General features: G+C 35.1%; 3 protein-coding genes across 3 annotated transcripts; 1 reads left to right on the plus strand and 2 right to left on the minus strand.

Annotated features, from left to right (window-relative positions):
* The first annotated feature begins 1,932 nt into the window (after positions 1-1,932).
* Positions 1,933-4,337, plus strand: LOTGIDRAFT_203644 (hypothetical protein). The gene is made up of 5 exons (XM_009051054.1): positions 1,933-1,969; positions 2,390-2,423; positions 2,696-2,839; positions 3,240-3,485; positions 3,875-4,337. The coding sequence occupies exons 1-5, from the start codon at positions 1,967-1,969 to the stop codon at positions 3,904-3,906; spliced, it is 459 nt and encodes a 152-aa protein (XP_009049302.1). The 5' UTR covers positions 1,933-1,966; the 3' UTR covers positions 3,907-4,337.
* A 2,010-nt stretch (positions 4,338-6,347) lies between these two features.
* On the minus strand, positions 6,348-15,323 carry LOTGIDRAFT_231021 (hypothetical protein; the record flags this gene model as incomplete). Its single annotated transcript, XM_009051055.1, has 14 exons — positions 6,348-7,245; positions 7,675-7,842; positions 9,229-9,299; positions 9,867-9,984; positions 10,472-10,532; positions 10,951-11,028; positions 11,413-11,564; positions 11,800-11,888; positions 12,226-12,299; positions 12,716-12,804; positions 13,289-13,363; positions 13,776-13,899; positions 14,158-14,231; positions 14,760-15,323. The coding sequence occupies 14 exons, from the start codon at positions 15,321-15,323 to the stop codon at positions 6,964-6,966; spliced, it is 2,019 nt and encodes a 672-aa protein (XP_009049303.1). The 3' UTR covers positions 6,348-6,963.
* A 3,751-nt stretch (positions 15,324-19,074) lies between these two features.
* LOTGIDRAFT_158342 (hypothetical protein) lies at positions 19,075-21,452 on the minus strand (the record flags this gene model as incomplete). Its single annotated transcript, XM_009051056.1, has 4 exons — positions 19,075-19,101; positions 20,319-20,709; positions 20,960-21,040; positions 21,370-21,452. The coding sequence occupies 4 exons, from the start codon at positions 21,450-21,452 to the stop codon at positions 19,075-19,077; spliced, it is 582 nt and encodes a 193-aa protein (XP_009049304.1).
* Positions 21,453-22,967: the final 1,515 nt, after the last annotated feature.

Here is a 22,967-nt window from a genome sequence, read left to right on the forward strand (position 1 = left end):
ACCCCCACAGATATCGAAATGACTGTCGTTCGTCAGGAGAATGATGAGAACGATCCCGAAAGGAAACTCTCCAAGTCTGATCAAAAAGCATTGCGAGCTTTCGAAAAGAAGAAAATGTCGCTACAGACGGAACTGGAAAACGTTGAAAAGAAAATTGAAACCCGTAAGATGTCTGTACGATAGAAACGTTGAGGTGTTTTTACAATGTCCGGGGTTACAGATAATGTGGGTTTCAAAAGATACAGTAAAAGAGGGCGGGAAACATAGGTTGACAAAGTATACGGTTCTGATATAAACACGCGTTTGAGATATAAAACCCCCAAATTAGTAGATTTAGTTTTGGAAATAGGGAAACTTTACATTAGGCGTAAGAGCAGTCTAATTAAAATTAGACCTAACTTCCGTTCGTATTTTATTAGTTTCGTTTCGAATGTTTTATTAGCTATTAGTTTTGTACGTAATCACTGCAGTAAGGTCTAACACTGTCCTTCTTGACTCTGTTTTAACCAATCACGTGGCTGTCCTTTCCAGCGACGGAATAATGTGACGATGGGTCTATTCCGATGTATATTAGACTAGCTTATTAAGTACTGCAAATACTGTAGTGGTTACGTACAAAGCTAATAGCTAATTAAACATTCGAAACGAAACTGATAAAATACGAACGGAAGTTTGGTCTAGGTCTAATTTTAATAAGACTGTGTAAGAGCAAACTGGGAAAATTTTAATTTAGTCGGTGGCCAGATTATAAAAGAAGAGGTTTCGATGGAATTGAATTAAATTCACTACGAGAAGCGCTTTGAACAAAAATCTATACAAGCAAGACAATTCCTTCAATCAAAAAATCTTGTATATTAGTGGACTCCTCCTAAGAGAAGTACCATCAGGTGTTTTGAAAGGAGTAAGTGTGGTCTGCATCACCCGCAACTACATGTAATATTATTGTCAAAATCATGAGATACAACCAGATCAATTTATGCTTGATCAAACAAATCAGCCAAATTCAATAAACAGATTTATTATATTCTATCTATGTGTTCTATTGTGTTCAGCAGTGTTATGTATCTAATATCAGGTCGATTAGCGGTTTATAAGAGTAAAACCGAACTGAATTCGTGCATTTGTTCACCCTATGATGCGTGTATTCTATTCGCTCAAATATTTTAGTGTTCTCTATGTATTTTTTAGAACTTTTTATGAACGTTTTTCCTAGTTTAATCTAATCCGCTAACTGTTATTGTAAATATTGTTATAGTATTATATTGTTTGTATATAGTGTTTTATATAGATATAAGATAAAGAATAAAGTTATAATATACATGTTGTTGCTCTGCTCTCTGTTATAAACTACCTTATGGCTTCGCATGTTTACCCCCTCTTCTTCATTTCGTCTGATGACGACACGTGTAAATTGTGTTTTCATAAATAATTCAGACCGATTTGAAGGCTCGTTTAAATGGGTCACTGATATTTATGCACGTTTCCTAAAAGATACTCGGTAAGTCTTAATTTATATTTCAGTGACGGACAAAATATAAACCTGTTTATTCTATTTTGACCGGATTTTTCCATTGAAAATCATATTATACAAACTTATCAGGCGCCCATACTGCATATAAAACTTGCTGACCAACTCAACAACATAACTTATCAAAAATAAAAGATTTTCAATGGAACTATAATATATCCACGATATTGGATTGTCAGCTATACCCAAATTGGGGCCAAATTAAGTTATAGTATACACTGTTAATCGACGAACTAAAAATGGTTATTATTATGAGATAATCCCCTCGGTTAATCCATTTGTTTAATTAATCCTGTTATGAACCCTAGAAACGCAATACAGTAATCATTAAATGGCAGACGGCAGACAATTTGTATTTTTCTGGTATTTTCACTATCTTTGCTCAACTTGAGGGTCTTTACCTACCAGTTTCATACTTACTACCTGGACATCATCAGAATGGTAAGAATTTAGGATAAATACAGCTTTGCAGTTCCAAACAAGTGGTTATGTATTTTGCGCTTGAAACCTTGTTAAGAGCACTAGTCTCTCACTTTGAGATAAGCAGAATGGAACTAGCTGGTGTCTATGATGTATCTCAATTTGGATTAAAATATTGATCTGGGTGTTTAGTTTCGTGTAAATGCCAACAGTTTGTCTCATGTTGCCGACAAGTGTTTCATGTCCTCAATCCTCGCCAAGTTGGTAAAGGAGTATTACTTTCTACTATTGAAAAGAAACACGCCTACGTTAGAATGTTCACAAACACTCTAAAAATATATTGACCAGAGCACATCTCATGCTCCCAACACGTGTTTCAGATACACAATCAAGTTCATCTATTTCTATTTGTCACTAAATGTTTGTAATGTGTTCTTCCAGAATGGTGAAGGTTTAACTCCATCAGAGGCCGAAGGTCAGTATGTCTTTCTCTTTCCAACACGTTTTAAATCTTAGCCGCTGCATCAGTTTCGATTTTGCGATTTCCTGAAATTATACCCTCAAGAAAACAAACTGTGGTAAAGAAAGGTGAAGGCCACACGAAATATTGAAAACTTAAATAAATACCTGTTCTGAAACACTTTAGTTTTTGTCCATATCTATTTTAGTTTATGTTCTGGATCGTTGGGATGTGGTGGCTCTACTTTTGAAACACCCTATTTATCATTTTTTGTCGTTTTACCTCAGAATTAACAGAAGCGTTTCACCTATTTGATAAAGACGGGAATGGTAAGATCTGTACAACAGAACTGAGTAAGGTCCTTCGAGTTCTTGGATTGAACCCGACAGAGAAATCTATACAAGAAATGATGGAAAAGTTTGACAGCAATGGTAAGTTGATTAAGTATTTACTGAGGAGGACGTGCACGAGCTATGCATGTGGACTATATATATATATATATTTCCAATTTTCCACAAATTACAAAAGTTTCTCCGTTCCCCTACAAAATACAAAATACGATTTTTATACTTTTTTATCCCACAAATATGTGAAAATGTATCCAATAAATTCTATTCTACAAAATATATATTAAGAACCCCCGTAGACCTCAGTGGCAGACTACACCGTATTTGGAATCTTAATCCTACAGTTGACCAAAAATTCCAGGAGTTTGATGCTTGCTTTAGCTGTTGCAAATTTCCTCATTGCACAATGCATTGAGTTGATCAACCTTTCTTCATTAGTCCAAACTTAAACAAAAAAGTCAATTTTAAAATTCATTTTTTCTAGAATCAGGATATATTGAGTATGAAGAGTATATAAAATGTATCCAGGGTTTTATGTTGAGTGCAGACGAGATAGAGGTACAGCTGAAACAGGCCTTCCTGGTGTTTGATAAGAATAAGGACAGCCGACTGGATATTGAAGAGTTACGTAGGGTGCTGATGTCTATGGGAGAACCATTAGGCTATAAGGAAACCTGTGAAATACTCAAGTTAGCAGATGTAGATAAAGATGGGAAATTAAACGTCGATGGTACGTAGACATTGTACCAATGTACAAATAGGCGGAAACAACAGATTTAAATGTGTTTTCCGTGAAGTTTTAAATTTAAGGAAGCTTTTTTGTTGATACAAAACACAATGCATTTTTTTCTAACACACTCGACATACTTTAGTCACTTTTTACACACCTAGCGTTGTGCCCTTCGCAGAATTTTTCCCTTTCCCTGCAGCTGGTATTTCAGTATAAAAAGAAACAAAATTACAGCACTTGGTATTTTGAGGTTTTTGAAACAATAAATCTTATAGGATGATAATTCATATTTACTTTCTGTCTGTGTAAAATAATTTGAAATCTCTGTAATAGTTATTCAGCAGTCTGTGCATTAAAGGGGAATAATTCAATTTATTTTGTTATTTCAGAATTTACCAAGTTTCTGTGTAAGAAGATTTAAGATTGAGAGGATGAAGAATTCACTAGTGCTATTCAGTGTTAATACAACCAAACCGGGAAGTCATGTGAAGATTATAATGTAGTATTAGATTGGATATGAAATGTAGTTAGAGACGTAGGAGCTTGAAGTTTGGAAAGCATCTGCTCATCTCTTCCAAAACGAATAAAAAATATTATTGTCCATCGCTCCATTTCTTCTATTGTTTGCTTGCTTGTTTGTGTGTGAATCTACCTATCTGCATAGTTAGGGAAAGAGTGCTGATACCATCAATTCCACTCCCCTTACTCTGATATCAAACGATCTATTATTGGCGACGAATTCACTATGATAAAACGGTTGTGTAATCGAGGTTATTTGCTGTTTATCATTTTTTGAATTAAATTGTGGTTTTAATCTCTATTATCAAATAAATAAAATATTTACAATTTGAAGAGCACACAAAATAGTAGAATAGATAGTTTAAATGATATAACGAGAATAAAATACAACATGAGAGTTGATTCACTTTTATTTTACAGGATATTACAAGTTAATTCTTTTAATCACATCCTTACCGTTCACGCTAATCTGATTAAATACAGATCAAGATGTTCCGTTTCGTGTTTTTAATCTACAAAAATATCACCAAACAATTCAGCATTTAACCAGATTGTTGCTTATACAAGAAGACATTAATAGACCCTGTTTGAACAAATCGAAATGTTACAAAAGTGAAACTATACATCAAATGCTTTATGAAAATCATCGATGTGCATGTTCTCTATTCACCAATGTCGGTGTCATTATTGAAATATTACTTTATCACACCAATAACATCAAATCCTTAACGAAGATAAGTACCGCCAATGTCAACTTTGGATAAACAATCACGTCAGTTTATGTCAAATGCTTTTACAAAATCACCAACAAGACAAAGGCACCAAACATAACACACAACGACCATCACACATCACCAGGTCTGGCCTGAAATTAAACAAGATTTTTATCCGAGTGACTTAAATAAATTGCAGTTTTACTTCATTTCCACAACAACAGTACAAGGTTTATATAATAGTATTTCTTTTATAACAGAAAATATATGTTTGCTATATAATTACCTAAATCGGCTCACGATGACAGATAGTTTAAAGTCTTAAAATTGACATTATTAAGCCTTTTTTGTCGAATTAACAGTCTTGATTTTATTTTCCTCGGTCCTATTATTCAAATTACTAGCTTCCGGCATCATTAGCCGCCTCTTTCTAAGATAATTGATGCGTAGGATAAACGATTCGGTTGTTAACCCACCATTGTTTTTGTAGTACGATTTCACAAACGACGGACAATCACCTAAATACCGCTCTATATCCAGTCTCGGGAATAGAAATGGCTTCACATTTTCAAAATTTGTCTTTGAGAAATCCAAATACACGTCTTTACTTTCTTTCACAACTTTTGGTTCCTCTTTTTCGACGACAACGACGTCATTTTGTTCGTCTGCCATGATGGGTTGTCAAGCTATGATATGATAATGTATGTATATATAATTATTATCGTATCTTGACGATGTAATTTAATATCTATTATGTTTTATAAAGTCCCGTGTAATCTTCTACTATACCAACATTAACTTAAGTTTAATCTTATTATACTCCTTTATTTCAGTGTGACGACGGTTAAAGGACACTTTAAGAACATTTTTAAGCGAATGGTTTAATTTAAGTACCATAGACCAGTGTTTCTCAACAACTTTTAGCCCTCACACCTCCAGAGCAATGATTTGATATCCTCATGCCTCTGTATATTGTGTGATATTTATTTTCGAGCCAATCATAATACCCTCAATGTTCTCGACCAGACTTGGTTAACTCCATAGTCGTGGATGTTATACATCCATCGAGTACAAAAACATGCACCATAAGTTCTAAATATAGATCCCCAAAGATAAACTCTACCCCACACACCTAGAGGGGAACCAGGGCTATAGATACCTGCTCGCTAGCCATAGAATTCGGGATTCTTTCCGGGTTAAAAACACCTTCTGAAACAAAATTTCTAAGAACTACGAGGACTCATGTGTTACACCGAGTGCACGTTATTTACAATTTGAAATATAAAAAGATTTCTGAATTTAGAATCCCATATCGAGAGCTGCTCAAGAAAGAAAACATGGGTTTCTGTTGAGGGCTCAGATTGGCTGTATTCGTTACCGTACAATCCAATAAAATCGCTACACTTAAATACAAGAAAGGCATCGTATCACGAATACGGGTTTTGGCATGATTTTATTAACCCCGAGTAAGTATGAAGAATGGGGGTGTGGTTTGGACAGATGCAAGAAAGGTGGCTATTGCAGTAAAGGTATGTTAACAAGACAAGACGAGTAAACACCTCATCTCTGAGGAAAAAGCTTAGCAGAAGCTAATTTTATAAACAGACCTGTTATAGACAAGTATTTATGTTTATGATCATGTTTTTTATTGAATCATCAATTATATATAATAAAACTCATCAATACAAAATAACGACTGAATGAAGATACTGGCCTGTGTTTATATGGACTGAGAATTTCAGTTGGTTATCAAAAGCCAGGAAGTGTTCTATTTTTCAATCTGTACTGTAACTTAAGAAATGGCATAAGAACCCAAGCTTTTACACAATAAAATACAGATCATGACGGTGAATTGAAAACCACATGATGTTCCACAGTCGTGCCTATTTTTATTTAAAAGAGAATCCTGCACATAAATTTATCTGTACGAAATGAAATGGAGCGACTGAGATTTCATCGAGATGCACGCTGGAAAGATTAACAAATTCCAGCATTAATGAGTCTTTAAGATGCGACATTATCAGTTTATACAGAACAAAAAATACGTAAATAGACTTATTTGGACAGAAGTAAATAGATCCCACCATTTTTGCATTTCCAAAAATAAAGCACTATATCAAAATGAACCAAAACATTCGTTCATATCCACCCTTCTGTCATTTAGAGGTACTGCAGATTTTTTCTAAAAGTAAAGCACTTATCAAAACGTAAAGATACGTTCGTATGTCCGTTTCTGCACAGCCCTATCAACAACTTGAGCGACTTTCAGATCGCAATTCTTCTGTTATTTCCCCAACCATTGCCTGCTTATAGTATTCCCAATCCGTTTTGATTTGCAGGTTTTCTTGAAACGTTTCTTCCGCCGGATATGGTCGGACTTGTTGACGGATCAGTTTCTTCACCTGTTCGTTTGCGTGTTTGACGTAGAATTCTTTAGAAACCATGATGCATTCGGCGCCTCTGCTTACCAAACTAACGGAGGTTTCAGATTTAGCGATATCGTCATCAAACTGAATAGATGGAAGACCCTGGAATAAAGACCAGAAATGTGGCTATTGGAGTCAAGGTATAAGCCGAAAGTCGTAATAGCTTAACATTGTGAAGATGTTGTAGTCAAGGTATAAGATTAAGTTAGTAAAATACTGACATGTGAAGATGTATAAATGAATGTTCAGTCAGATGGCAGATGACCTGAACCCCAAAGATATTATAAACACTTCTTTTAAAATGGGCACAAAATTGGTATTATCTGGAGACAGATAAAATTGATATTTCCTTAATCCTAAGGTTAATATCATTATTTATGTCACTGCCGTCAGTATTAAGATTGTAGACAGTGATAGATAATATGGAAGGACAATCTATCGAAATGTAGGTCATGTACGCGCATTTGTATATCATAATGTAACTAACGGCCTAACGAACTGTTGTTAAAAAGATGAGCATGTAATACTTACGAAGACATCACGTGGTTTGAGATGTTCAACTTGAACAAAAACATTGCCTGGTTTAGTTGGTGCTAGGTTAGGATGAGCCGATTTCATTATTCTAGGTGATCTATATTTAGCACTCATTCTCTCCCCTTTTTTTCGATCTCGTTCTTCCTTAGCTGATTTACACATTGACTGAAAGGTCAAAGGTCAAACATTAAAGCTATACCGAGGGCTAAAATGCTTTCTTATGACATTAATTACAATTTCTGTGTTGTAAAGAATTCATTTATAATCAATATGTTTTATATTATATAATTTATATACTTCGTTAGATATAAATAAGACAAAGTTAATTCGAATACTGAAAAATATCACATTACTGATCTGTATTGAAATGAAAATATTTTATTTGTATTGTAAAAAAATACACAAAAAAGCTATACAAGCAAAGAAGAAAATGAGAAGATATGCAAACGACCCCATATTCCGAATCAGGTTTACCTGACAGGAGTTAATGAAGGGAGGAGTTAATGAAGGGGGAAGATAACAAGTGATTGTTAATCTTACTCTGAGAAAAGGGAAATTGATTAATATAGGTATAAAACATGAAATCATAATGCTATATACGTTAGAAAAATCAACAAAAAATTAAATCTAGTAAAAAAAAAACAGTTATTCTAAGCAAGCAGAAGAAGCGTCAGTTAGAAGTTTATGAAAGCACATCTAAATTTTCTAAGCCAGGGTCATACATACAAAATGTGGCTTAGACATGGTTGGTTGTTTTTTATAACTATCCAATGAAAAACTGTCGTTTCTATCAAACGAAACCTCTGGAGTAGTCTCACTCTCTCCTAATATCTCGTTCCACTGTAGAAAATAAATCTTAATTACACCATAGCTTGGTAGCTTTAAAGATGGGTTTCATTATGTCAAATTAAGCAAACTTTTTGATTATTTGGTGTTTCTAATGAAGTATCATGTATTCTTACTCATATTATTATGTGTACGTACAGTCTGGACTTTTTGACCTTTCTTGATCGGTCACTCATTGGAATTCTGCTGGTAATTATGGACATGTGATACAAACTGATATTTTTCCGAGTCATTAGAACACCTCTACTTTCTTTTCATATCAGTATCAGCATTTTCATTTTCATAAATGAATATAAGGGAACCCATCTTTAAGCAAAAGTATCAGTTTACATTTTTGTTCAGTATCAAGACCGTATTAGCCACAGGCTGTTCGTTACCAAAAAGCAGTAACCTTAAAATATAGATGTTCCTGATCTGACCAAAAAATCCCACATTGCACACAGCACACACATTGATTAAGAAATATCGGTTTACACATGTTTCTAATTACCCTAATTGAAAAAGGCATTAAAATATGAAACTTAAATTAAATAAAATATAAACTTTATGAATAAAAAACAACAAAGTGCTATAAACCCTTAATACCCCTAAAAAGTTAACAAACGTATTTTTGTTGGTAAAATTTGTTAATAGAAATTTGTAAAACTGCAACCTGAACCAACACGAATACAGAAGAACGGAGTAAAATAGAAGAATCGAACATACCCTTCTAAATAACTGTTCTTCAGTTAAGTCTTCTTTTCTTTTCTTCTTCCTTCCAGTGTCAACTTTAGCTTCTGAAACACATTAACGAAAATTTGAATTATTAACATATATTGCGTGGATTATCATAAAAGACAAACCAAATCGAAATCTGGTCTATTTTGTCAAGGTCCCAGCACCCACCACAATACTTACTAAACTTAGACTCATATTCAATACAGACTTTAAAATTGGAGTGGTAAGGTAACATGTTGAAGATTGACCAGTTCTTATTAATTTCAGTACCGGTATGGGTTCTTATACACATTCAAACGATGACAATCTACTATATTTAATAACAATAACATGGGCTATATAAACACCAACCGCAAGTAATGTTCATATTTACAATCAAATCTCACTGAGCAGAGTGTGGTACCAGGCAGGGTAAGCTTACTCTTGTAGACACCTGATATCACTTTTCATTATGAAATACTTACTCACTAATAATTGATATACTTCCTTATGTCAACAGTTCATTTGTTGTATTGCCAAACTGTTATTTTGTGTTTCGGGTTTCGTTTTGCGGTTCGTATCGTTAATACTTGGATTTGTTTATATTATTCCAATTCAATATAATGCCGATATATAAAACTCTCTACCTTGTTCAGCAGTTGGTAGATTAGGAAGTTCCCAACTATCATCCATCTTGACATCTTTTTTACTTAAACTGGTTCTAGCTGTTACCCCTTTTAACATCTTCATTACTTGACATGATCCCTGAAATTATTTCAAATGTTTTCAACTATTGGTGTATCTCCATTATCTGAATCTATTATTATGTCTAAAACGTGAACAAGTAAGCATGCCCATAGCCAGCCCCTCTCCCTCCACCTCCCTAAAAAAATTGTTCCCACCCCTGGAAAATTTAGAGGACTTTTAAAACGACTTGTTGAGTCGCTATAGTTAAACACCCCTTCAAAAAATTCGCCCCCGCCCCCTTGAAACCCTGTGCTAGATATGGGCCTGTCAGTAAGTTGTATTGCTTTGCACAAAACCTTTGTAAATGCTGCCCGAAAACATGTTGAAGTCTGGAGGAAAGTAGGGCAAAACTAAAGGGCACCTCCATGGCCTATGCTTATGAAAGTGATATGTCAGCTTCACTAAATTAAGCACTGTGGTGAGTGTCTATAACGAGGCAGGACAGGCTCAACTCTTCTTTCGAGAGTCTACATAGCTTATATATGGAATATTTATGACTACTTACTGATTTAACAACATATAGCCAATCATTAACTCTACTATCTTTTACTATTACTACATTTCTTCTACAAAATAATAAATAATACATGTAATAGTTCTTAACGGGATTGTAAGAGGTTTATATCTTTGTGTGTATCTGTGTAACCACAGACGTCTGACTGAAAATTGGAATGGTGCAAATTGATGATATCAGTGTCCCCAATATACATACAAATTTTATAAAACTTCATTACAATCCCTTCAATGGTTTTTAATAGTAAATAATGGAGATAAGGCCATTGAACTGTAGGATGAGAAAAGTGATCGACTTTACTAATATTATATAATATATCGCTAACAAGGCATTGAATGCGCTCACTCTTTCGGAAAACCTTACTGTCAAGAGTGGCAAACCACACCATGCATTTAAGACAAGAAATCATCTGGAAGGCCGAAGCCATTCATGAATGTTTTAGGGATGATAACCAACGACGTTTGACTTACTTGAAGAAATGTAACAGACAATGTTGTGAGTTTTCTACCAGTCTGTCTATTGGCCAGTTTTTCATGAAATCTAGCTGACTGAAACAGATTATTGTAGGTCTATTGAGGTACTCAGAAAGTAGTACAGTTTTAACATAACAGGTAAAACAAAAATGACACAGAGACCTATACAGTATGTTAGTGAAAACACTGCTGTATTTTCATCGTATTGTTCTAAAAGATAAACAGAAATGAACTGAAAATACTGAAGGGAGCTGGACGTAAATTCCTTAGAAATGTCACTGAAAACTCGACGTGTGTCTATGATTATACTATATTATCTACGAAACAGTAGTGTTTCTACTGAGGGTTGGGTGCAGTTCTGGCTCGCCCCGACCTTATATTCTGTAGCGATTAAACCTAATGATTCACGGAATCGGCACTGCTACGAAAAGAACCTGATGTAAGTAAAAGAGGCCTTACCTTACAAATTTGATATGATCTGGTATTTGCCCCGGGCCACTCCCAGCCATGAAAATATCAAAGAAATCTTCTCGACCAATAGTTAACATCTGTACAGTATCCTGACTGGACACAGTGGCTGTACGTCGAGAATGATGTAGTAAGGCAAGTTCCTGCAAAGGATCACAATACAAGAGGGTTACTGGTGTTTTTACATTGTTTAACCAGGAAGACGTCATTATCGCAAAGGTCGTTACATATCAACAGCAGGTTTGAGTTTTAGTGGAAAATTGCAGAAATTTTTGTTAACACTTTTAAAGATTTAAAAAAGTCTCCGAGAACCCCATCAAAGTTAAAATAAGTCAATATTCTGACGCTGTAGGAAATTATCTGTACTGTGAAACTTACCCCAAAACTCATCCCCTTCCTCATGATGGTAGCCACTCTGTTGACTGATTCCCCAGTTTTAGGATCTTTTACCAAGATCGTTACTACCGCTGGAAAAGAGAAGAAGCCTTGATCTGACTACCTAGCCTAGTTGTACGCCAGAGTTTGGTACTACAGGACGCAGAGTATTGGTTTTAAAACTATGTAAATACACTGTACATTGGAAAAACAACATGCTAATTAAAAATGCCGACTTTTCAAAAAACATTCTTATAAATTCAGTTACATTGCAAAGGCAATATGATATTGTAATAACGAAAGCACTGAACAATTGCAAATCAACGACACCACGAAATATTGGAAGGATATTTCAAAGTTATTGCGAAGTTGAGAAAATTTAGAATGATGCAAAAAGGATTAAAATTGTTGATGTAATGCACAACATACCTTGTCCTGATAAAATAAAGTAAAAATTCTCGGCATGGTGACCTTGTCTAATTAGAACACGTTTTGGTGGCACCCTGAAATAAGGATTAGTAGTTATATCTGAAAAAACAATCTCATAATCTCATCTTCCTCGGTTTTGGTATAATACGAAGTTCGTAACAGTTTGATATTGTGAGATGATTGTAAAACGGCTCCAGTAGTAGACATAAAAAGGTATCAATGAATCCAAACCTTGCAAGGACTAGTGGTAGTTTTGTGTTCTGGAGAAGGCTAATCATGGCTCATTGCTTCGCACATTATGTTAAGAGGATGAGCGATGAAACAAGCAGGAGGTAAAGTTTTCCAGTACCAAGGTAGTAAGTGTCTTTTTCGGACCCAGATAGCTATGTATCTTGATTGTGCACACTATGTAGGGAATACGTTGCTTCAGATCAGAGAAATAGATTTGTGTATTTGCGTTGTCACTCACAAGCTTGTAATTCTCACTTACACTTCATAAATGGCGACCTTGCATAGTTTTTCCTGCATGTGTAGAGGGTATTCAGCGAAAGACCGTAAACTTTGTAAACCAAACATAGCCTGAAAAGAAACAGTCTGAATGGATGAAATGGTGGTCGATGGTCATCTTTCTTCATTATTCTGATAGATCTATCTGTAAATGAGTACGGATAATCTGGGAGAGATCAAAGCCAAAAAGTTTGGCGTAAAAGGGTTTCAGGGAGGCGATTGCCCCAAGCCTAGAAATATTGTCTGTGCCCCCACTCGTACCCCTACTTCATTCCCAAGAAATTTCAAATTAGATTTTTTTGCGTTTTTCTCTCAAATTATGTGTCGCACCAAATCAATTCTATTCAAACCGGGGGAACTTCTCGGAACCTTTATGGGAGGTATGCACCTATACCGCTTCCACAGTAAGAATGTCCACCAAACGTTGTCCTCAATTAATCAGTCTTCCCCCTATCTGTACCCCAACTTCCGGGAGGATGGCGCCGCCATGTAGACAGAATCAGAAGAAGTGTTAGTTTCTTATATTGTCCTATCGTACCAACTATGAATAACTTACTGTTTGAATTTGTTCTGGTGTTCGCTGTTCTTTCTCTAAACTTAGTATATGTTTCACCTCACTGCTGATATTGATCTGAAATATATAATCATATTTACTGTCAATAAAAATTCATCAAGAGTCGCATACTGAAGACAGTTGCTCCATGATGGGTCAAGGTCAATCTGTAGGGTCATATTAGGAAGTATACCCAGTCTAAGTATTTTAATTAATATCCTGTGAGAACTCAATTTAACAAAATAACTATATTTTACAAGGATAACAACTTAGGATCACAAAGAATCCTCTCTACCAGCTGGTCCTTTGGCAAACCCCAACCATTGATTTTTCCCGGGTTATCTATACCCATTCACAGCTGGGTTAATTGGAATAAATATTCATCTTCTGCTCAGACGGTTGGTGAGGCTGATTAGTTGGAATTTCATTTGGCGCCTTGAAGATGATGTAGACGACGCTGTTACAAATCAAAAGGAGAACAATAGCTGACCTCTCGTTTAGCTTTAAAATAAGAAGGATCAAACGACAGTCCTTGATTCCTGAGGTTTTCCTCTAGAGTGTCATCAACTTGTGTCAACTGATTCAACGTGGATGGTTTATCACCAGCATCAGATCTAAAAAGGAAAATCAACAGAAATAATTAGAGCCTCACGTCTCACTGTTCACACTCCAAAAATAGAATGAATGGAGTTTAATATCCCATCTTAATCAATCCTACTATTGATACAGGTCTCATGAAATATATGGAACCAAAATATCTTTGATACAAGAATAGTGGCTATTGTCAAGTCAGGGTAAAATACGAAGTTCGTAATAGGTTGACATTGAGAAGATGTATATCGGCATGAACGTTTGTGAATTAGATAACTTACTTTTGAGCGATACATCTTTCTACAACTTTTACTATCATTAGTTTTCTGACAACTTTATAGAACCTCTCTCTAGCCTGAAAATACAATATTATATAGACAGTAGAGTTTATAGCAAGAATGACCCCAGGTAATTTCAGTGACGGCGGCGCAGGTAGGAGACGTTTGAATGACACAATGTCATGTTCTGACTCGGTGGGGAAATCTTTAATTAGAGCCTGAATCATATAAAAATACCTTTTCTGGGAACAATGGTAACTTCATGTTCCTTTTTTATTTATTTCCTTTTTCTTGTGCTATCGCAAAAACCGCAAAATATTACTATTTGTAAATGTCCATATAGGCCACAGGAATATAAGTCTAGTATGTTATAGTCGATACAGGTCTTCATGGAGATAAAAGCGTGCCTTAAAAGCCTGTTAGCAAGCCTATTACAACATAATCATCAGAGGAATGATAGATCTGAAACAATTTGATCTTTAATTTTGATAAGGTCAAGGTCACAAGCAATTCAATTACCATGACGTTGTTCTTCTAAAATTGGCTTAAATTAGTTAATCAGAAAACATGTTATCATCAGCCATCTTTGATTTGTATCCAATTACCTTTTGTGGGTTGGGAATATATTGTTTATTGATTGGTTTGAGAACATGAAACAGGCTGTGTGATCGCCTCATCCGTCTTCTCTCTCGAGCTGTCATGTCCACTTCCGGTTCCAGTTGGTTAGTTTCCGGTAGTAGTGACGTAAAATCGATGGATTTAGAATGTCGAAGAAAACGTACACGATGGGTCTGGTTTGAATTAAGAGATTTATTCAAAGATGGTTCGTTTAATGGAGACGGTGTGGGCGTTGTTGAAACAGTTCCTGAAGTTTCCACACCTCCATTTTCCTCAATAGGGGGCAGTGTAAACACTTCCGCATGCGTCGGGCGACGTTGGAGTGGTTCTGGTCGAAAACTACTTCCGGTGGTTATTTGTGGAAGCGTTGTGTCTGTTTCCACATCACTTGCGTCTGACTCTTCATTTTCATCGGACGGTTGTTCAAGATCAGGATCTGTTACGAAGTCTCTAGATGCTTTGCGACCAGGGCTCGGTGATCTCTTGTCTTCTATAAACAGTTCTGGTTCAATGATACTATAACTATCCAGGGATGGTAGATAGACACTCATGATAGGTAGGTAGATGGCAAGTTAACGTTCGCTTCCAGTCTGATAATAACTTTTATCCTTATATATCTAGTTCAGAAAGAATACTTGTTTTGTGGCTATATACAGTTTAACGCTGTACATCCTCTATTTGACTTACTGTTGCTCGCTTTCCTGTAATCTGTCACATCCTTTAGTTTGACTTACTGCTCCATTGATATATATATATATATATATATATATATGCAGTTAAATCCTTTACACCCTCTAGTTTGACTTAAAAGTCCAATAATAACGACTGTTATATTAATCCATTATCCACGTGGAATCAGCCACATTAATCTGCTATCCAAACCTTTCACTCTATTCAATGAATTGCGAACACTAATAAACGAAACTTTTCAAACGCGTCGGGGGTGAATGGATCGCGTTTAGAAGAATCCAAGTGGCCTGAACTTGTCTATAAATGAATAGTGAAAAATAGTTAAACTAATATTAAAAGCATACCTCGTATAAGGCATGTAATTCTCGGCCAATATTACAAAAAACGTTTTCTTAGTGTGCTGGATACGTTAGGTTAAAGAGTCCAGAATTGCTGAATTACGTCATTTCACTTCAATTAACTCCAATAACACGCTAATCATTTTCAATTAAACCATTTTTCAATACTTCGATCAAAACCAATAAAGTTCACCATCAAAGAAATTAACCGCCATCGATTCCGAGTAAAAACTAATACGTATTGAAAACGTTTTTCCATCTCAATAGTACTGCAGTAATGGAGAGAATTTCTTTTTAAAACACCATTGACGTAAGAGTTCTATTTGAAATAAAATAACTGGAAATTCTTGTATTTAAATATCGGTCACCTGGTTTTTCCTTTTTACGCTCACACGGATATTCTCATATTCATTCCAGTCAACTGCAACTAAGAGTTCAATATTTAAAAAAACAAATAATGAGAATGTCTTAGACTGTTAATGTAATATTCCACTATAAGAGTGACAACATGTTTAAGTTCTGTTTTCATATTTCTTCAAATTAAATCAGAAACATTTTGGATACAGCATCTCCCTTTAGACATGTTTTTCAAACATCACCTCCATCAGTTTTGGAATACTTTATCCAAAAATATTATTTAAACAATGTCCCAAATGACTAAGGTCCCGTAAATATTGTTAATCTGAAATTGGATTATCGATTTAACAAGGATTATCTTCTCTTAAGCGCCGATAGATAATATATCTTACCAAACCCTTCCTAATTCTTTAGAAAAATAAACAAGATTTAGATGGAATTTATTTAATAATTATACAAAACTATTCTCCAGGTGTGGACAAGGTTCTATATTAGGAAGTATTAAACCCCACTCTAGCTGCGATATCGGTTAACTGGAAGCGGACGTTAACATCTACCAATCAACTGGTTTAGATGGAATATTTTTGTAATTATCAAGGAGTTTGTTCTACAACGCGTGGAAAACATGCTCTATTCAGGAATAATTAACACAATCCTTTTTATCTGATAAAAATTCTTCAGTGTCTTATGGGTGATTCGAGCCTGTAACACTAATTTACTAAACAGCTACACCGAGCCTACTAACTAAATTGATTCTTGACTTGAGATCACCGTTAACCGATTATACATCCAATATCACCCAACAAACAATATATGTCACCAATACACAGTCAGGCGATTCCACCGATTATTGAATAAAGTATTGCCCTAGTTTGCGAAATATTGCCTTTTACCACCGTTGCCGTTGCTCAGTTTTCCAATGCTTTAACTTCCACAGTGTAGGTCCAATCCGCAACCATCCAATGTACCCTAGTTTGTTTCGGCGCACACGATACCAAGATCTACAATCGTTTCATGTCAATCTTGAAACCAAATAACAAAACACAGACAAAATCCGACATCATACAATAGAGACTGCAGTGTATAAGCTTAAAGAATCATTGACACCACAACATAAACAGATTCTTAGAAAGATCTCTCTCCGGTAGCTTCTTACTCCAAAACTTTAATACCATCAAATCATTAAAACACAAACTAATTTATCTATATATCATTTAAAAATAGAATATCGAACTCCTTGATAGGAAAGTTGACTTCAATTCAACTTGAAAGAAAGAAAAACCTATGTTCTCAAGTAGTCATAAATAAAAAATGAGCTAATATTATAATTTCTTTAAAGGGGCATTGCTAGTCTTTTTGTTAGAAATTAAAGTCACGCGTGTCAGATATATTAGACAGTTATACACGAATAATAATCTCAGTGGAATAGTGCATCGGATGGAAGCTGCCATATCAACAAAATCACTTATGTGCACTCTCTGAAAGGTGTCGAGTTTCAGTATATTCAAGTTGAAGAAGCCCTTTAAGAAAGTAAGAGTTATACAAATAGGCCCAGACTACAATGGAGGTTTTTAGAACAACGAATAAAGTAGAAAATCGTGTTGATCATTCATATGTCACCCATTAATTTCAAATATATTGAAAATATCGATCATTACATTGGAGTTACCGGTCTTATCTTATTTCTCAAGCCTTGTTCGATAATGCCATAATCTGAATCGTAAACAGCCATTTAAGCTGCTTCAGATGGTAAAAACGTGGTTTAACACCGAAAAATTAACAAGCTTTGTCGTAGAATTTTTGTTGTGAAATAATGAAATAGTTTGTTTGATAGTGCCTGTCTGAAAAACTTCCTATTTTCTGAGTGATTTACAGCGATCACCACAAGCGAATGGTTGCAAATAAGAATCCGGATAATCGCATGCAACTGATTTGTGAGTTGCGTTCAGAACTTATAGCCACTTTCATTATTCGCAACCATGGTAACTGGTAATCGTCATGGCACACTGGAAAAATGGAAATCACTGAGTAGAAATCCAAACTATTGTAGGGAAATGGCGTTGAGAGATGAGAGCAGTTTGATAGAGCCTGCCTGAAAAAAATATCCTATTATCTGTATCAATAGAGTCGAAAAATATTTGTATTTTTACATAGGGCCTACAAATGTTGGTTTCTTGTCAGAATTGGTATTAATTGATTAAACTGGTTAACAGACATTGACTATGCTTATCATCGACCGAAACATCTGCCTCGAATTCAGCCTCCTCAACACCGTTAGCACAGGCTGGCATTGAGGTAGATTTTTCGGACTATTTAGAGGCCAGCTTGATCCTCGTGTTGCCTTATAAGTAAATACTGTTTTAGCCAGATTATTTGAAAGTTAGCTAGTCATGGGAGTATATCTCGTGATAACATTATTATTATACGAATAACAAAATACCGAGATATTTTATATCTTTCTCTACACAGAAATAAAATATAGACCTTTATTCGAAAACAATCCACAAAAACGTGGTGTACTCCGACTGAACGGGCCACTTGATCGTATTTCGGCTTTCCATTGTTAGCTATTGTCCTCATTCCTTTTCATTTGATCAGACAAAGCTTGTTTTATTTCGACCATATTACTTTCACTTCAGTAGGTCAACAGAATGGTAAGACGACTATTTTTGGTCATTTGGTTGAAAACTATTTAGATTACAATATCAAATATACCTCAAATAGAGTCAAGTGGGTTCACGAGTTAAAATGAGTTCAAGAAAGATTTGTCTAATGTTCATATACGAATGGGTAGGGACATCTCCAAGTCTAGCCATCCCAGAAAAAGATTTGGCTTGAACGACATTTGTAACAGCCTCTACAACAGCAGTGTTACACAAGTCAAGTCAAGCCAAGCCATTGTGCAACAAAGGAAATATTAGCCTATTTTTTTCATTGTTTTCACCTGTAATCAGTTGTAATCACTGATAATCATTTAAAATCACTAGTAATCATTTGTAATCAATAGTAATCAGCTGTAACCAATAGTAATCAGTTGTAATCACTAGTAATCAATTGTTACCACTAGTAATCAGTTATAATCACTAGAAATCAGTTATAATCACTAGAAATCAGTTATAATCACTAGAAATAAGTTATAATGACTATTACTCAGTTATAATCACTAGTAATCAGTTATAATGACTATTACTCAGTTATAATCACTAGTAATCAGTTATAATCACTATTAATCAGTTATAATCACTAGTTATCAGTTGTAATAACTAATAATCAGTTCTAATAACTAATAATCAGTTCTGTAATCACTAGTAATCAGTTATAATCACTAGTAATCAGTTATAATCACTAGTAATCAGTTATAATCACTAGTAATCAGTTATAATCAGTAGTTATCAGTTGTAATCAGTAGTTATCAGTTAAAATCACTAGTAATCAGTTGTTACCACTAGTAATCAGTTATAATCACTACAAATCAGTTATAATCACTAGTAATCAGTTGTAATCACTAATAATCAGTTATAATCACTAGTTATCAGTTGTAATCAGTAGTAGTCACTTGTAATCACTAATAATCAGTTACAATCACTAGTTATCAGTTGTAATCCGTTATAATCACTAGTAATCCGTTATAATCACTAGTAATCCGTTATTATCATTAATTATCACTAGTAATCAGTTGTAATCACAAATAATCAGTTGTAATCACAAATAATCAGCTGTAATCACAATTGTAATCACTAGTAATTTTTTTACCGATGGTACCTTTGTCAAAGTTAACATTTCTAGTATATCTGACGGGATTATACTTTTTTGCAGTTGTAATCACTAATAATCAGTTAAAATCACTAGTAATCACCTGTAATCACTAGTAATCACCTGTAGTCACAAGTAATCACCTGTAATCACTAGTAGTTGTACTCACTACTAAACAGCGATAATCACCTGTAATCAGTATTAATCACCTATAGTCACTAGGAATCAGTTGTAATCACTAGTAATCAGTTGTAATCACTAGTAGTTGTAATTACTTGTAAACAGTTAAAATCACTAGTAATCACTAGTAATCACCTGTAATCACCTGTAATCACCTGTTTTAATCAAAAGTAATCAGTATTATTTAATTCACCCCATTGGAGCAGACAAAAAATTAAATCAACTTACCATTCTAGATCTAAGCTCTTTATTAGCTTTGATCTTATGTCCTCTTGAGGGAGCAATGGAACCTCCTCGTTTCCCGCTGGCTAGATACGCACTGGACATAGACGTCCTGCTGACACTATGTACCCGAAGATCGTTCGATGATGCTTCGGCTTGTTCCGGAGACGTACCGGAAATCTCCGAATCCTGATTCGGTTTATCATCGGTGGTTTCGATTTCTGGAATTGTTTTGAGATCTGGCGAGGTGCCTTTGTCTTCCGGTTCCGATGATGTGCCTTCTTCTTCTTCCTCCTCCTCCTCTTCCTCTTCCTCTTCTTCTTCCAAGATCTCGTCGATCTCCAGGTAATCTTCCGTGTAATCCTGCTCATCGATCGGTAAGACATACCGGTATCGTCTGAAAGGCAAGAGTTTTAGTTAGATGACTTTTTCCGGATGGGCTCACCATCCGTTTTACCAATAGTAACTTTGTCAAAGTGAACGCAGTTCTAGTACTTCGGAAGACTATTTAAATATATTCAGGGCCCAAATCAAAGCCCCCGTTTGGCGAACCATGGCCTTAAAGGTTAGTGAAATTTGGGGGAGGGGGTCGGGTGGATAGTACTTTATATTCTATTCATTGAGCTGAAGAACAACATATTGCCTACCTGTAGAGTTCAACCTCGGCAGGATTTCTTTTCTTTTTCTTCACTTTCTTCTGTTTTGTCTCTTTTTTGGCAGCTATAAATCTAGGAAAGGGAAACATAACTTTTTATGTGTATCGGGAACACAGATAGTATCAATTTACACAATCTCACTTTTCAATAATAAAATATTTTCACTGTTAAAATACGACTGTGCTTCTAGCAATTCCACTAAAACTAAACATTTCGTTTCGCAATATCATAAGCAGTTTTTGCGATAGTGACTTCATATAACGTTTAGCTTCAGTTGATTTCAATAACCACAGACGCCTGACTGAAATAAGTCATCTTTCCTCATTATTCCAGTCGACCCAGCCCTAAATGATGCTGAACAAGTCATCATATATAAACCAAGAATAATAGAACTAACTTACCTATTTAGTTGTGTGAGGTTACTTCCGCCATAATTTTCCGGTCTTGAATAGTAATCCAAGTCTGTTTCCGGCGGATCAGACATTTTTATTTTGTTCTGAGTCTTTGATGCGAATTCCGTGACCCTTGCTAAACTTACAATTTTTCGCTACAATGTTCACAATAGAAATAACGTCATAATAAACGTAACGTCATAAAAGATGGACGAACTTCCGCTAACGATTTTGACGTAATGCCTACTGTTTGATTTTGTCATGGTGGTGACTGAAACTGTTTTCAATTTCAAGTTGGTATAAATAATTTTTCAGCAAACTAATCTAATACTAGGGAACCATATTAGTTAATGAATAGATGTGTTTATAATAATATTCTATAATTATAACAACATTAGCTATGTGAAATCTTCAAAAAGGATGCCGAATTAACAAATTCAGTCTAGTAAGTGTGTGCTTATTCTTTCTGGAACATCATTGTATATCTAAGAGAAGATTGACAGATACTATACTGATATCGTAATTTAGATAATCTAGAACCTGTATACGTCTTCTGGAAGTCCATCCACTACCATCCAGTCTGTAAAACAGTTAGTAAACTTGGAATTTTAGATTGTGCTTATTCCATGTGAAACACTTTCAATTCAGATAGAAATCAATCACAAGAAGGTAAAAACATTTAGCTCTGAATATAGTAATCCCGCAAATACTGTAAAGAATCAACCCAGGCTAGTGGATAAAGTACATATTGAAATATCATATGAATATTACAGTGATAATAACAGCCAATCCAACATCAGATAACGGTTATCCAAATGGTAAAAACAGCCAATCCAACATCAGATAACGGTTATGCAAATGGTAAAAACAGCCAATCCAACATCAGATAACGGTTATCCAAATGGTAAAAACAGCCAATCCAACATCAGATAGCGGTTATCCAAATGGTAGAAACAGCCAATTCAACATCAGATAGCGGTTATCCAAATGGTAGAAACAGCCAATCCAACATCAGATAACGGTTATCCAAATGGTAAAAACAGCCAATCCAACATCAGATAACGGTTATCCAAATGGTAAAAACAGCCAATCCAACATCAGATAACGGTTATCCAAATGGTAAAAACAGCCAATCCAACATCAGATAACGGTTATCCAAATGGTAAAAACAGCCAATCCAACATCAGATAACGGTTATCCAAATGGTAAAAACAGCCAATCCAACATCAGATAACGGTTATCCAAATGGTAAAAACAGCCAATTCAACATCAGATAGCGGTTATCCAAATGGTAGAAACAGCCAATTCAACATCAGATAGCGGTTATCCAAATAGTAGAAACGGCCAATTCAACATCAGATAGCGGTTATCCAAATGGTAGAAACAGCCAATTCAACATCAGATAACGGTTATCCAAATGGTAAAAACAGCCAATTCAACATCAGATAGCGGTTATCCTAATGGTAGAAACAGCCAATTCAACATCAGATAACGGTTATCCAAATGGTAGAAACAGCCAATCCAACATCAGATAACGGTTATCCTAATGGTAAAAACAGCCAATCCAACATCAGATAACGGTTATCCAAATGGTAGAAACAGCCAAT

The sequence above is a fragment of the Lottia gigantea genome (genome assembly GCF_000327385.1).
Source record: "Lottia gigantea unplaced genomic scaffold LOTGIsca_16, whole genome shotgun sequence".
NCBI classification, from domain to species: domain Eukaryota; kingdom Metazoa; phylum Mollusca; class Gastropoda; family Lottiidae; genus Lottia; species Lottia gigantea.